General features: G+C 45.9%; 1 protein-coding gene across 1 annotated transcript in view; it reads left to right on the top strand.

The window, feature by feature from the left end:
- The window catches only part of LOC126537952 (uncharacterized), a 163814-nt gene that overhangs the window by 39488 nt on the left and 111923 nt on the right, over window positions 1-12403 (top strand). Inside the window, exon 6 of the mRNA XM_055073772.2 lies at window positions 10716-10895. Within this exon, the coding sequence (XP_054929747.2) occupies window positions 10716-10895 (180 nt within the window). The remainder of the gene's footprint in view (window positions 1-10715; window positions 10896-12403) is intronic.

Here is a 12403-nt window from a genome sequence, read left to right on the forward strand (position 1 = left end):
CGGCCATGCCGTCCCTGCAAACTTCCTAATCTCATCCGCCCACCTAACTTTCTGCCGCCCCCAGCTACGCTTCCCTTCCCTTGGGATCCAGTCCGTAACCCTTAATGACCATCCGTTATCTTCCCTCCTCATTACATGTCCTGCCCATGCCCATTTCTTTGTCTTGATTTCAACTAAGATGTCATTAACTCGCGTTTGTTCCCTCACCCAATCTGCTCTTTTCTTATCCCTTAACGTTACACCTATCATTCTTCTTTCCATAGCTCGTTGCGTCGTCCTCAATTTGAGTAGAGCCCTTTTCGTAAGCCTCCAGGTTTCTGCCCCGTAGGTGAGTACTGGTAAGACACAGCTATTATACACTTTTCTCTTGAGGGATAATGGCAACCTGCTGTTCATGATCTGAGAAAGCCTGCCAAACGCACCCTAGCCCATTCTTATTCTTCTGATAATTTCCGTCTCATGATCCGGATCCGCCGTCACTACCTGCCCTAAGTAGATGTATTCCCTTACGACTTCCAGTGGCTCGCTGCCTATTGTAAATTGCTGTTCTCTTCCGAGACTGTTAAACATTACTTTAGTTTTCTGCAGATTAATTTTTAGACCCACTCTTCTGCTTTGCCTCTCCAGGTCAGTGAGCATGCATTGCAATTGGTCCCCTGAGTTACTAAGCAAGGCAATATCATCGGCAAATCGCAAGTTACTAAGGTATTCTCCATTAATTTTTATCCCCAATTCTTCCCAATCCAGGTCTCTGAATACCTCCTATAAACACGCTGTGAATAGCATTGGAGAGATCGTATCTCCCTGCCTGACGCCTTTCTTTATTGGGATTTTGTTGCTTTCTTTAGGCAGGACTACGGTGGCTGTGGAGCCGCTATAGATATCTTTCACTATTTTTACATACGGCTCGTCTACACCCTGATTCCGTAATGCCCCCATGACTGCTGAGGTTTCGACAGAATCAAACGCTTTCTCGTAATCAATGAAAGCTATATATAAGGGTCGGTTATATTCCGCACATTTCTCTATCACCTGATTGATAGTGTGAATATGATCTATTGTTGAGTAGCCTTTACGGAATCCTCCCTGGTCCTTTGCTTGACAGAAGTCTAAGGTGTTCCTGATTCTATTTGCGATTACGTTAGCAAAGATTTTGTAGGCAACGGACAGTGAGCTGATCGGTCTATAATTTTTCAAGTCTTTGGGGTCCCCTTTCTTATGGATTAGGATTATGTTAGCGTTCTTCCAAGATTCCGGTACGCTCGACGTCATGAGGCATTGCGTATACAGGCTGGCCAGTTTCTCTAGAACAATCTGCCCACCATCCTTCAACAAATCTGCTGTTACCTGATCCTCCCCAGCTGCCTTTCCCCTTTGCATATCTCCCAAGGCTTTCTTTACTTCTTCCGGCGTTACCTTTTGGACTTCGAATTCCTCTAGACTATTTTCTCTTCCATTATCGTCGTGGGTGCCACTGGTACTGTATGAATCTCTATAGAACTCCTCAGCTACTTGAACTATCTCATCCATATTAGTAATGATATTGCCGGCTTTGTCTCTTGACGCATACATCTGATTCTTGCCAATTCCTAGTTTCTTCTTCACTGTTTTTAGGCTTCCACCGTTCCTGAGAGCTTGTTCAATTCTATCCATATTATACTTCCTTATGTGAGCTGTCTTACGCTTGTTGATTAACTTCGAAAATTCTGCCAGTTCTATTCTAGCTGTAGGGTTACAGTCTTTCATACATTGGCGTTTCTTGATCAGATCTTTCGTCTCCTGCGATAGTTTACTGGTATCCTGCCTAACCGAGTTACCACCGACTTCCATTGCACACTTCTTAATGATGCCCACATGATTGTCGTTCATTGCTTCAACACTAAGGTCCTCTTCCTGAGTTAAGGCCGAATACCTGTTCTGTAGCTTGATCTGGAATTCCTCTATTTTCCCTCTTACCGCTAACTCATTCATCGGCTTCTTATGTACCGGTTTCTTCCGTTCCCTCCTCAGGTCTAGGCTAATTCGAGTTCTTACCACCCTGTGGTCACTGCAGCGCACCTTGCCGAGCACGTCCACATCTTGTATGATGCAAGGATTAGCGCAGAGCATGAGGTCTATTTCATTTCTAGTCTCGCCGTTCGGGCTCCTCCGCGTCCACTTCCTGCTATCCCGCTTGCGGAAGAAAGTATTCATTATCTTGATATTATTCTGTTCCGCAAACTCTACTAATAACTCCCCCCTGCTATTCCTAGTGCCTATGCCATATTCCCCCACTGCCTTGTCTCCAGCCTGCTTCTTGCCTACCTTGGCATTAAAGTCACCCATTAGTATAGTGTATTTGGTTTTCACTCTACCCATCACCGATTCCACGTCTTCATAGAAGGTTTCGACTTCCTTGTCATCATGACTGGATGTAGGGGCGTAGACCTGTACAATCTTCATTTTGTACCTCTTATTAAGTTTAACAACAAGACCTGCCACCCTCTCGTTAATGCTATAGAGTTTCTGTATGTTACCAGCTATATTCTTATTAATCAGGAATCCGACTCCTAGTTCTCTTCTTTCCGCTAAGCTCCGGTAGCACAGGACGTGCCCGCTTTTTAGCACTGTATATGCTTCTTTTGGCCTCCTAACTTCACTGAGCCCTATTATATCCCATTTACTGCCCTCTAATTCCTCCAATAGCACTGCTAGACTCGCCTCACTAGATACCGTGCTAGCGTTAAACGTTGCCAGGTTTATATTCCAATGGCGGCCTGTCCGGAGCCAGTGATTCTTAGCACCCTCTGCAGCGTCGTAGGTCTGACCGCCGCCGTGGTCAGTTGCTTCGCAGCTGCTGGGGACTGAGGGCCAGGGTTTGATTGTTGTGTTCATATAGGAGGTTGTGGCCAAGTACTGCACCAGGGTGGCCAATCCTGCTCTGGTGAGGGAGTGCGTTACCGGTGGTGGTCACCGGGATCAGGCCACACTCCAGGCCTGTTTGTGCAATTTTATCAACACGCGAATTTCTTTTTTTAAATCCGGTGGAAAATTGCCGGCACCGGGATTCGAACCACGGACCTCTTGCACGGGAGGCGGGTGTTCTACCTCTACGCCACCGCTGCACCCGTGTCGATTAAATATATATATATATATATATATATATATATATATATATATATATATATATATATATATATATATATATATATATATATATATATATATATATATATATATATATATATATATATATATATATATATATATATATATATATATTGGGTATAGTTGGGGCATTAAGCACTTTACATTAATGCCATCCGTTCGACTTTCTGACAGACCACCCCACATATATATATATATATATATATATATATATATATATATATATATATATATATATATAAATTGAAAGGGCTGTGTATTGATGGCTCCTCTTCGTTCTGTTCGACCGTTATCTTGTGGATGATACGCCGTACTGGTGCGGTGAATAGTTCAGCACGCGGCGAGTACCTCATTTAAATCTTGCGACAAGAAGACAAAGCCTCGGTCGCTGAGCAGAGTCACGATGCACCGCGCCGTAAGATCAAGTGCCGTAAGATGAACGCGGCGAAGTCGCGAGCATCGGCCGAAGCAACAGCAGCAGTTTCGGCGTATATTGTTGCGTGGTTGACTGCGACAACTATCCAAAGATTTCCGTTAGCAGTGCAATGAAGAGGCCCATAAAAGTCAATGCCAACCCGGTGAAAAAGGCGTGCAGGACACGGTAAAGGTTGCAGAGGGCCTCTCGTATGAGGAGATGTCTTGCGTGGCTGACGGGCTGCACATGACCGAATGTATTTGCGGACATAAGTATATACATGCCGCGCCAGTAATACCCCAGGTGGATCCGCTCGTACGTTTTTAGGATGCTAGCATGAGCTTCATGTGGATCAGCGTAGAAATACGTGCATATGTCGGAAGAAAAATGGCGAGGGACGACTAGCAGCCGTCTGCGACTGTCTGGCTGATAATTTCGGTGGTACGAGATAGCGTCCCGTAGCAGCAAATGGGTGACTTGGCTACGAAGGGCACGAGGGAATGTACCCGTTGAAGAACTGTTGACAATGTCAATGAAAGACGCTATCCACGGATCTTTTCTCTGTTCAGACTGCATGTCAGTAACAGCAAGCGTAGCAACCAGGCACTCCATGTATAAGGGTGGTGTTCCGTCAGATTACATGTGTGATCGGGAGAGCGCATCTACGTCAGAATGTTGACGCCCGGAGCGATAGATGACGCGAGTATCAAATTCTTGGAGCCGAGTAGCCCAACGTCCTGGACGCCCCGACGGGTCTTACAGTGATGGAAGCGAGCGCAGTGTGGGGTGGTCTGTCAGAAAGTCGAACGGATGGCATTAATGTAAAGGCGAAATTTGCTTAATGCCCAAACTATACCCAAACTCTCTTTTTCTGTGGCAGAATAATTGGTTTCTGTCATCGTGAGGGCACGACTCAGATATGCAACCACTTATTCCGGGAAGCCAGGCTTGCGTTGCGCGAGGGCGGCTCCAAGAACAACGCCACTGGCGTCCGTAAGAACTTCGGTTGGAGCACTCGGGTTGCAGTGGCGTATAAAAGGCGGTGAGGTAAGTAGACGGCGCCAAGCGGTGATGGCTTGCTCACATGCTGAAGTCCAATCGGGAAGGTCACTAGGGCCTGTCAGGAGCTTTGTCGGAGGTGCAATGATGCAGGCCAAATTGCGCACAAAACGACGAAAATAAGAGCAAAGCCAGAGAAAACCTCGGAGCTACTGTAGTCGCCCGCGGGAATTATGCCACAGCACGAGGCTTGTGAAGATAGGGAAGGACGCCGTATTTGGAAACGACGTGGCCAAGTATGTTCAGCTGGCGGGCTCGGAGGCGCCAATTTTTCAAGCTCAGTTGAAGGCCGGCGGTGGCAAGGCAAGTAGGAACTTCGCGTAGACGAAAGAGGCGAGTGTTGAAATCAGGGAAGAAAACTACCATCACGCCTAAACAACACAAACATGTCTTCCATTTGAGGCCTCGCAGAATACTGTCCATCCTTTCGAATGTCGCGGGCGCATTGCATAGGCCGAATAGCATTACAGTAAACTCATACAGGCCGCCATGCGTAGTAAAAGCTATCTTCGAGGGGAGGGATTCATCCATCGGGACTTGCCAGTAGTCGGATCACAAGTCCAAAGAAGAAAAGAATTCGTCACCGTGTAGACAAACCAGGGCGTCATGTATGCGCGGCAGAGGGTAGCGATCTTGTGCCGTAATCTTGTTGAGGCGACGATAGTCCACAGAGAAACGAATCGAGCCATCTTTTTTCTTAACTAGTACTACGGGAGACAACCAATGATTGCAGGCTGGCTTGATAACACTATTTTTAATCATGTCTTCAACTTGCTCGGTGAGGACACGACGCTAAGTGGATGACACGCGGTACGGACGCTGGAGTAATGGTGCGTGATCTTCCGTATCAATGTGGTGAGAGATGGTACTTGTGCGGCCTAATGACGCTTGGTTCATGTCAAAAGAGGCGTGAAAATCAGTTAAAAGAGATTGCAGCCACTCACGTTGTGTCGGCTCGAGGTGATCGGCAATAGAGCGACAAAAACATCCGGTTATATTCGGTTAGATAGCACATGGGGTGTCTGTGGTGTTCATTAGGAGTATCCATGTCATCTACAACAGAGAAATGCACAATAACATCAGCGTCCACAGTCTGGATGGTACCAATAGTATCGCCACAGTGCAAAGCCAAAGTGTACGAAATTGGGTTAGAAACTATTATTTCTGCAGCACCATGGTGAACCGTGAGGAGGTTAAAAGGGAACAATATAGGCTGGCAGCGACTTAAGATAGCAGCGGGTGTAAACTTGACCAACGAATCGCATGAAAGAGTGACAAATACAACAATGTCAGTAAGGAGGTCAGTATCTGAAGCTACACAAATCCTACGAACATCATGAACTTTAAATTCGTGAGATGGCAAGCCGCACAGGACGGAGAACTTTACCTCAGTGCGTGCGCATTCAATGACGACATGATGGCGCGACAGAAAATCCCCACCGAGAATCACATCGTGGGAGCAGCAAGTTAGCACAAAGAAAGCAATTGAATACAAACTGTATCGTATCAGCACCCTGGCAGTGCACATAGCGACTGGCTGAACTTGTTGTGCATTGGCTGTTTTAATCGACACTACCGAAAGCGTCATGGTCAGTTTCGCTGATGCACGACAAAGTTCTTCACTAATCATGGATACAGCAGCACTTGTATCGCCGAGCACAAGAGATTTGGTGCCTTCATCAGGCACTTCAATACCGTTAGCAGGCAAAAACGAGACTTTGATGTTCTGACAATGACGCAGTTCGTGGCTAAGTAAATACAGAAATCAGTTTTCCACCTCATTAGTACTGGCACTGGGCCTACGACGCAGGAGTGAGAGTGAGCGCAGAGGAGGGGAAGGCGAGTGACGAGTACCATAGAGCTGTGACTGCGGAGCTGGTGTGTCATCATCAGCGTAGACTTCCGGTGGCGGCTGTTGAGGCATACGGCGGCTGGAAGCCGTAGCTTCCGTAGCTGGGGGGTCAGGTGCCCGTGAAGCTCGGCAAGCGCCAGCGGCAGAAGCGCTCTACATGTCCCGGGGTACCACAGGCGTAGCATATTGGGTGGTTGTCAGCAGCGCGCTAAGGATTTGTACCCTGCTGCCGTGCCCTGAGCATAGGATCCGCCGGCTGGCGAGGCGAAGGTGGAGGAGAGAACACCGGCGGGCAAGGCGCTGAAGGCGGAGGAGAAAACCCAGGTAGACGAGTCGCCCTGAGAACGGCTTCAGCATGCATCAGAGGCGCGGCCACTGGATCCGGCTGACACGGAGGTGGAAGGGCTTCGCTCACTTGCTCCTGGATGATCTGTCGGATCGCTGGAGCGCTGCATCGCTGAAGCCTTCTCCGACCACGGAGAAGGCTTCTCCGTTGTCGGCAAAATGGACAGCTGTCACGCGACCTCCTCGCGCACAAATTCGTTTATCTGGGTGAGCAAAGCTGCCTTGTAGTCGCCAATAACCAATGCTGCTAACGAATTTTCCATGGCCGGCAGGTGCCGAGCTATTATGTGTTGTTTCCGTAGCTCGTCAAAACTTTGGCACAAATTGATAACTTCGGCTATGGTACGCGAATCCTTCGCTAACAACATTCGAAAAGCGTCCTCCTCACAATGTCTTTCGTTATGTGTTTCATGTTGTCCTGTTCTGCCGTTGACGGATTCACGCACTTACACAGATCAATCACATTTTCGGTGTAAAAAGCTACGTAAGCGTTGTTCAGGGCAAAGCTTGCGCCCAGTGGGGCACCCGAACACTTCTGCAAAACTTGTTTTGAATGCGCTCCATGTTGTAAAATCGTGTTCGTGGTTTCGGAACGAGAGGTTCGCCACCACGGTGAAGTAAAGCAGCACGTTGTGGAACTTGGTGGCGTCGTCCCACTTGTGCTGGCTCCCCCGTTCGTACGATGACAACCAATCCTACATGTAATCGTCATCGGTGCCGCTAGAGATGGCAGGATCGCGCTGGGGTAACACACCGAACACGATGGCCACTGGAGACTGTGGTGTGTCTTTCTGGGTGGTTTCGTCAGGCAAGGTCGCACCAGTGGGTAGCATCCGGCTTTGGAGTTCCAGTTTTCGATGTTAACCAGAACCTCTGCCAAATGAAAGGGGGTTTATTGAAGCTCGTTCGAGGGATCGCAAGAAGCTTTTAATGACCAGTTCTAACTCTTGGCATCAGCAGCTGGAGTTCGGGTCTCGCTCCGCAGCGGTGGTAGTGCGCAGAGCGCTAGATGCATATTCCCCACTACAATTTATATATATATATATATATATATAAATATATATATATATATATATATATATATATATATATATATATATATATATATATATATATATATATATATATATATATATTGACACAATGGAGTGGGGCTCCCGCACCGCGGGACGGCGCGTGCAGAGGTCTGCGCCATGAAAGACGCTGCAGCGCGTGAGCCGCACGTTCTTCTTCTGGCCCGCCATTAAAGGGCTGCGTCTATTTTGTAAGACTCCGTCTTCAATCTACGTTACAATTTCTATATATTTATATATATATATATATATATATATATATATATATATATATATACAACATAGACTGAGTGATGTTCAATGAATAATTGTTGTGGCACTTTATTCACAATATTTGCACACATCTTTTTTGCTAAGCTCGTCTGTAAACGCTGCCTTCGTTACATTAGTTGCTCTACGAACCTACTGTTACAACCACCCCATCCCGCAGTGGATTCTTACCTCGTTTGAAATGTGTACTGATTATTCATGACGGGTGGAGTCACCTTTCAGCAAAAGTCTGTCTTCGGTCATGGTTCTTGCATCTTTATTTAATTCTTTTTGTCTAGCCATGTTGCATCTTTTTCGCAAATCCAGTTTTTTCTGTGTATAGCGTTGCTCTTCGAACCTGTTAGAACCATCCCATCGCAATTTTTTTTTTTTGGCATGTACTCGGGATTTGTCACGAGCGCAGGCTCCGTACAGTAACAGCGTGTCTTCGAAGTGGATAAGCGCATAGAGGGGCTCTCTAACCTGTGTAGGTATTTAAGCACAATGACATGCCGTTCCATGTATTCCCTGACAAAGGCCGAAACCCGGCCGAAACGTAGGAACTAAAGCATATTTGTGTTCCTGCGTGCGTTCTCGACCTATATATATATATATATATATATATATATATATATATATATATATATATATATATATATATATATATATATTAATCCTTTGTCACGAGAGCACACTAGAATACCCAACACACATCAGCCTTCCAGTGGATCTCCAGTTCATAGGCATACATTTAACAGCCAATTAGTTCAAATTATGGGTATCGTGTTCTTTGTTACTCCTTATGTGGAACACTATACTCTTAACAAACGCTTCACGCTTGCATCTTATTATGTTTGATGCGCTTTTATATAATAATACATAAATGGTGTCTGGCTGACTACAAATAGGGAAATAAGATTGTGAAACGGCGTCAAACGCAGAATAATAATTATTTGCAGCTGCGGCCAGGCTTTCTGTTAGTAGCTTCGTTTTTAACCCTGCAGACAAAGTATAGATGTCCAACAAGTTGGTGAAAAACTCTGCAATAGGACGCAACATGAGGATTAAAGTTCAGCTACACATATAATATTTCATTCAGTGATACGACAACACATACGCCTGCAGACTTTCAGGTGGCATAATATCATTCAATGGGAAGACGACATGATGTTTCCTTACTGCGCCAACCAGTCTCCTACGTGCGTGATTTGGCAGTATGACTGTAATAGCGTCACTGTCTTTTTTTGTTTTACAATTTCGTGTTCTTTAAGGGATGCTGTTTTGTTCCGGGTTTGAATATTTGCGTCACACTATATGCTACACAGTGTATGTCTGCTGTGGGGATGCGTGACTCTCACGCTTTCCCTGATAACCTGTTTTCCTGCAAGTTTCCCGTCTCCTGCAGTGCGGCTTCGCCGCGTGACCTGGGGCCCACGGCGGTCGGTGCGGTTGAAGCGCAGTACGAGACATGGCGCGGGTGTTGCACTGCTAACGCCGCCTACCGCCGGGGTTACTCGGGCGCTAAAAGGAGAACACTCTTCCTCTTTGGTTGGGGCACGGCAAGCAGCGCGGACGTGCCGCGCGTGCGCCGATTCATGCTTCTGCGAGACCGCCTCGCGTGGCCTCCTTTGAATGCGTCACCGTTCGCGTGACCGTACGCGCGAATGACGAGGCGTTGGGATCCAGCATGGGGCGAACATATTCGGTCGCTATCCGGTCGCGGTGAGTCGGACTTCCTAAATTTGTCGCGTGCCCGTAGGCATGTTTTGTGGATAGCAACTCGGCTAGCTGGCATTGATGTATGAAAGGTGCAATAAATGCCCTTGTGATTGTTTGGACTACTGTGTTGTCGTTCCTTTGTCCCAACATTACGGGTGAGAGAATCCCCCACTGCATATGACAATATGCTGGAAAAATAGATTCGCTGCACGCGAATAGATGCGTTTGCATTGCGGGATAGATATGGGTGCACGACTTCTGGTACTTGTATGCCTCTTTCGCATGCGAATCTGGGCGAAGCGTTTTGTTGCTGCTAGGAGGAGGGGAGGGGGAGGAGGGCATGAGCTTCCCTGGGTCCTCATTTGAATGTGTGCCTGGTTTCTATGACTAGAGTTCAGATAAATAAATCATGACCTACAAAAACACATTGACAACCTCCAGCCTTTGTCGTGGCTTCTGCCACTACAACACTGTACTACATGTACTGAAGACGAAAACAGCTGTCTCCGTGAAAGGACGCGGAGGTGACCTGCTACGCTCATCCCCGCTGCAGACACGCTTTTAAAAAGCATTTATAATTCAAAAATTGACCCGGCGAAACTAAAACACATATTTTTATCGACCTAGGCCCGTGAAGTGTGCGTGCTTCATGCTCGATGATGGTTTCGGTTAAACACCATACGTACACCTATTCCTCAGCGGGCTCCCTTTTGACAATGCACTGCCAATGGCATTATATGATGACTGCATTTTTCAACATATGCCAGCAGGGCATTACAAAAATGCAGGACAAGGCTCAGTTAACATTCCTCCCACAATGTTTCCTTTGGCGATCAGCTTGGTTATGTTCTCGCAGACGGCTGACCTTGTGGCGTGGATGACTTCGATTGATTTGGACCTGAACAACGGGACTGCGCTACAGAGCGTCGACCCAAAAGACATGATGGTGCGCTGCTCGCTCGATTTCGGAGTCCAGGCAATCATTTTCATCAAGCTTTTCGAAGTTTTCTTCTTCAACAATAAGAGGGGACTTGTGGTGAGTCTACTTTACTACTATTCTTACAGACTCTCTGCAAATCAGAGCAATATTACGGTGTATATTTGCGCTATACTTCGTGATGATTGTGATAATTTCTCCTTAATGAAATTCACAGTACACATCTGTCCTTCGTAGTAGTGACGGTAGCAATCAAATCGCAATGTTGGCAAGCACGCGGCTCGGATATAACAGTTCAGAATGCTGAGCATGCTCTCATTCCGCGTTTTTTTTGCACTACTCTGCGGAAAACTTTCAACAATTACTTGAATTGGGTGTGCGAAACTTCACATGCTAAGTTTGGGCGCTGAATAATTTTTCAAGTGGTGGATGTCTATGAATGGAATGTGTGGTATATTTAACTAGCGTTATAATAAGCCGCAAGTTGGATGGAATGACACTCTTATTTATTGCACAGCAATAAATTTACAGAAGTAGACAAGTTAAGCACATCACTTTATAGTGTGTAAACATCTTGTTATATAAAGGCAGCAGTACATTTTGCAATCTGCCGACTGAAAAATCATGCTCAATTCTTCCTGATGCCCCATCAAAACCACACGCTGTTATTAATTGTAGAGTGTGTATTTCCTATCATGAATTTCTATATTTGCTATGTATGTTGTGTAGACCGACGACCTTCTATGTTCATGGCTAATATAAAAGTCCATAGTTGTGGACAAAACTATTTGTTCCAGCTGCAGGCTTTCATTTCGGAAGAACCTCCGTAGGAAAAATTATTCCGAACTCATCGATTGCTCATCAAATTTCACATTCGCTTTAGGTGTCCTCCACATCCAAGCTCTATCTAACCGTGTTAGATAAGAAATCTGAATGTTCCATCTTACCGAAACTTCTCTCGAGCCGATGATGTATCAATTATTGGTATACTTTCGCTTAATTTCGACGACTTTTCAAGCAGCACGAAAGACGTAGTGTCGCTGTGACGCAGGTTTAAAAAAAAATAGTTAAGGAGTGCATTGATCGCTTTGTCCCGTTGTCGAATAAAAAGAAAAATCGCAATAATCCCTGGATCTACCGCGAGACATTGCGGCTCCAAAGGAAACTGAAACGTTTTAAGAAAAAATTTGAAATCGAGAACGTGCAGTCGGTAACACAAAAGATCGACGACATTTCTTCTGAGCTCAAAAGTCAAGTGCCTGCCGATATACAATGCTACTATGGTGAATCGCTATGAAGTTTAATAACCACGGCTCCAGAGAAATTTGGCATTCTATTTCTCCGACCTCCGAGGAATGTGATTTATTTTATGTTGATGGTAACGCAGTTGACGAAAGCAAAGAAATAGCAAATGCATTTACCAAAAACTTTAAGTCTGTCTATACAAATCATAATGATGTAATGCCACCTTTCGAAATGTCTGTGCCGCCTATACTCGATCTTCAAATAAGCGAACCAGGTATACTAAACATGCTTTTACAACTGAACACTAAAAAATATTATTACGATACCATCGAGCGATGCTCAAGAGACGAGCCGCCGCGAGA

This window comes from Dermacentor andersoni, chromosome 3 (assembly GCF_023375885.2).
Source record: "Dermacentor andersoni chromosome 3, qqDerAnde1_hic_scaffold, whole genome shotgun sequence".
Lineage (NCBI taxonomy): Eukaryota > Metazoa > Arthropoda > Arachnida > Ixodida > Ixodidae > Dermacentor > Dermacentor andersoni.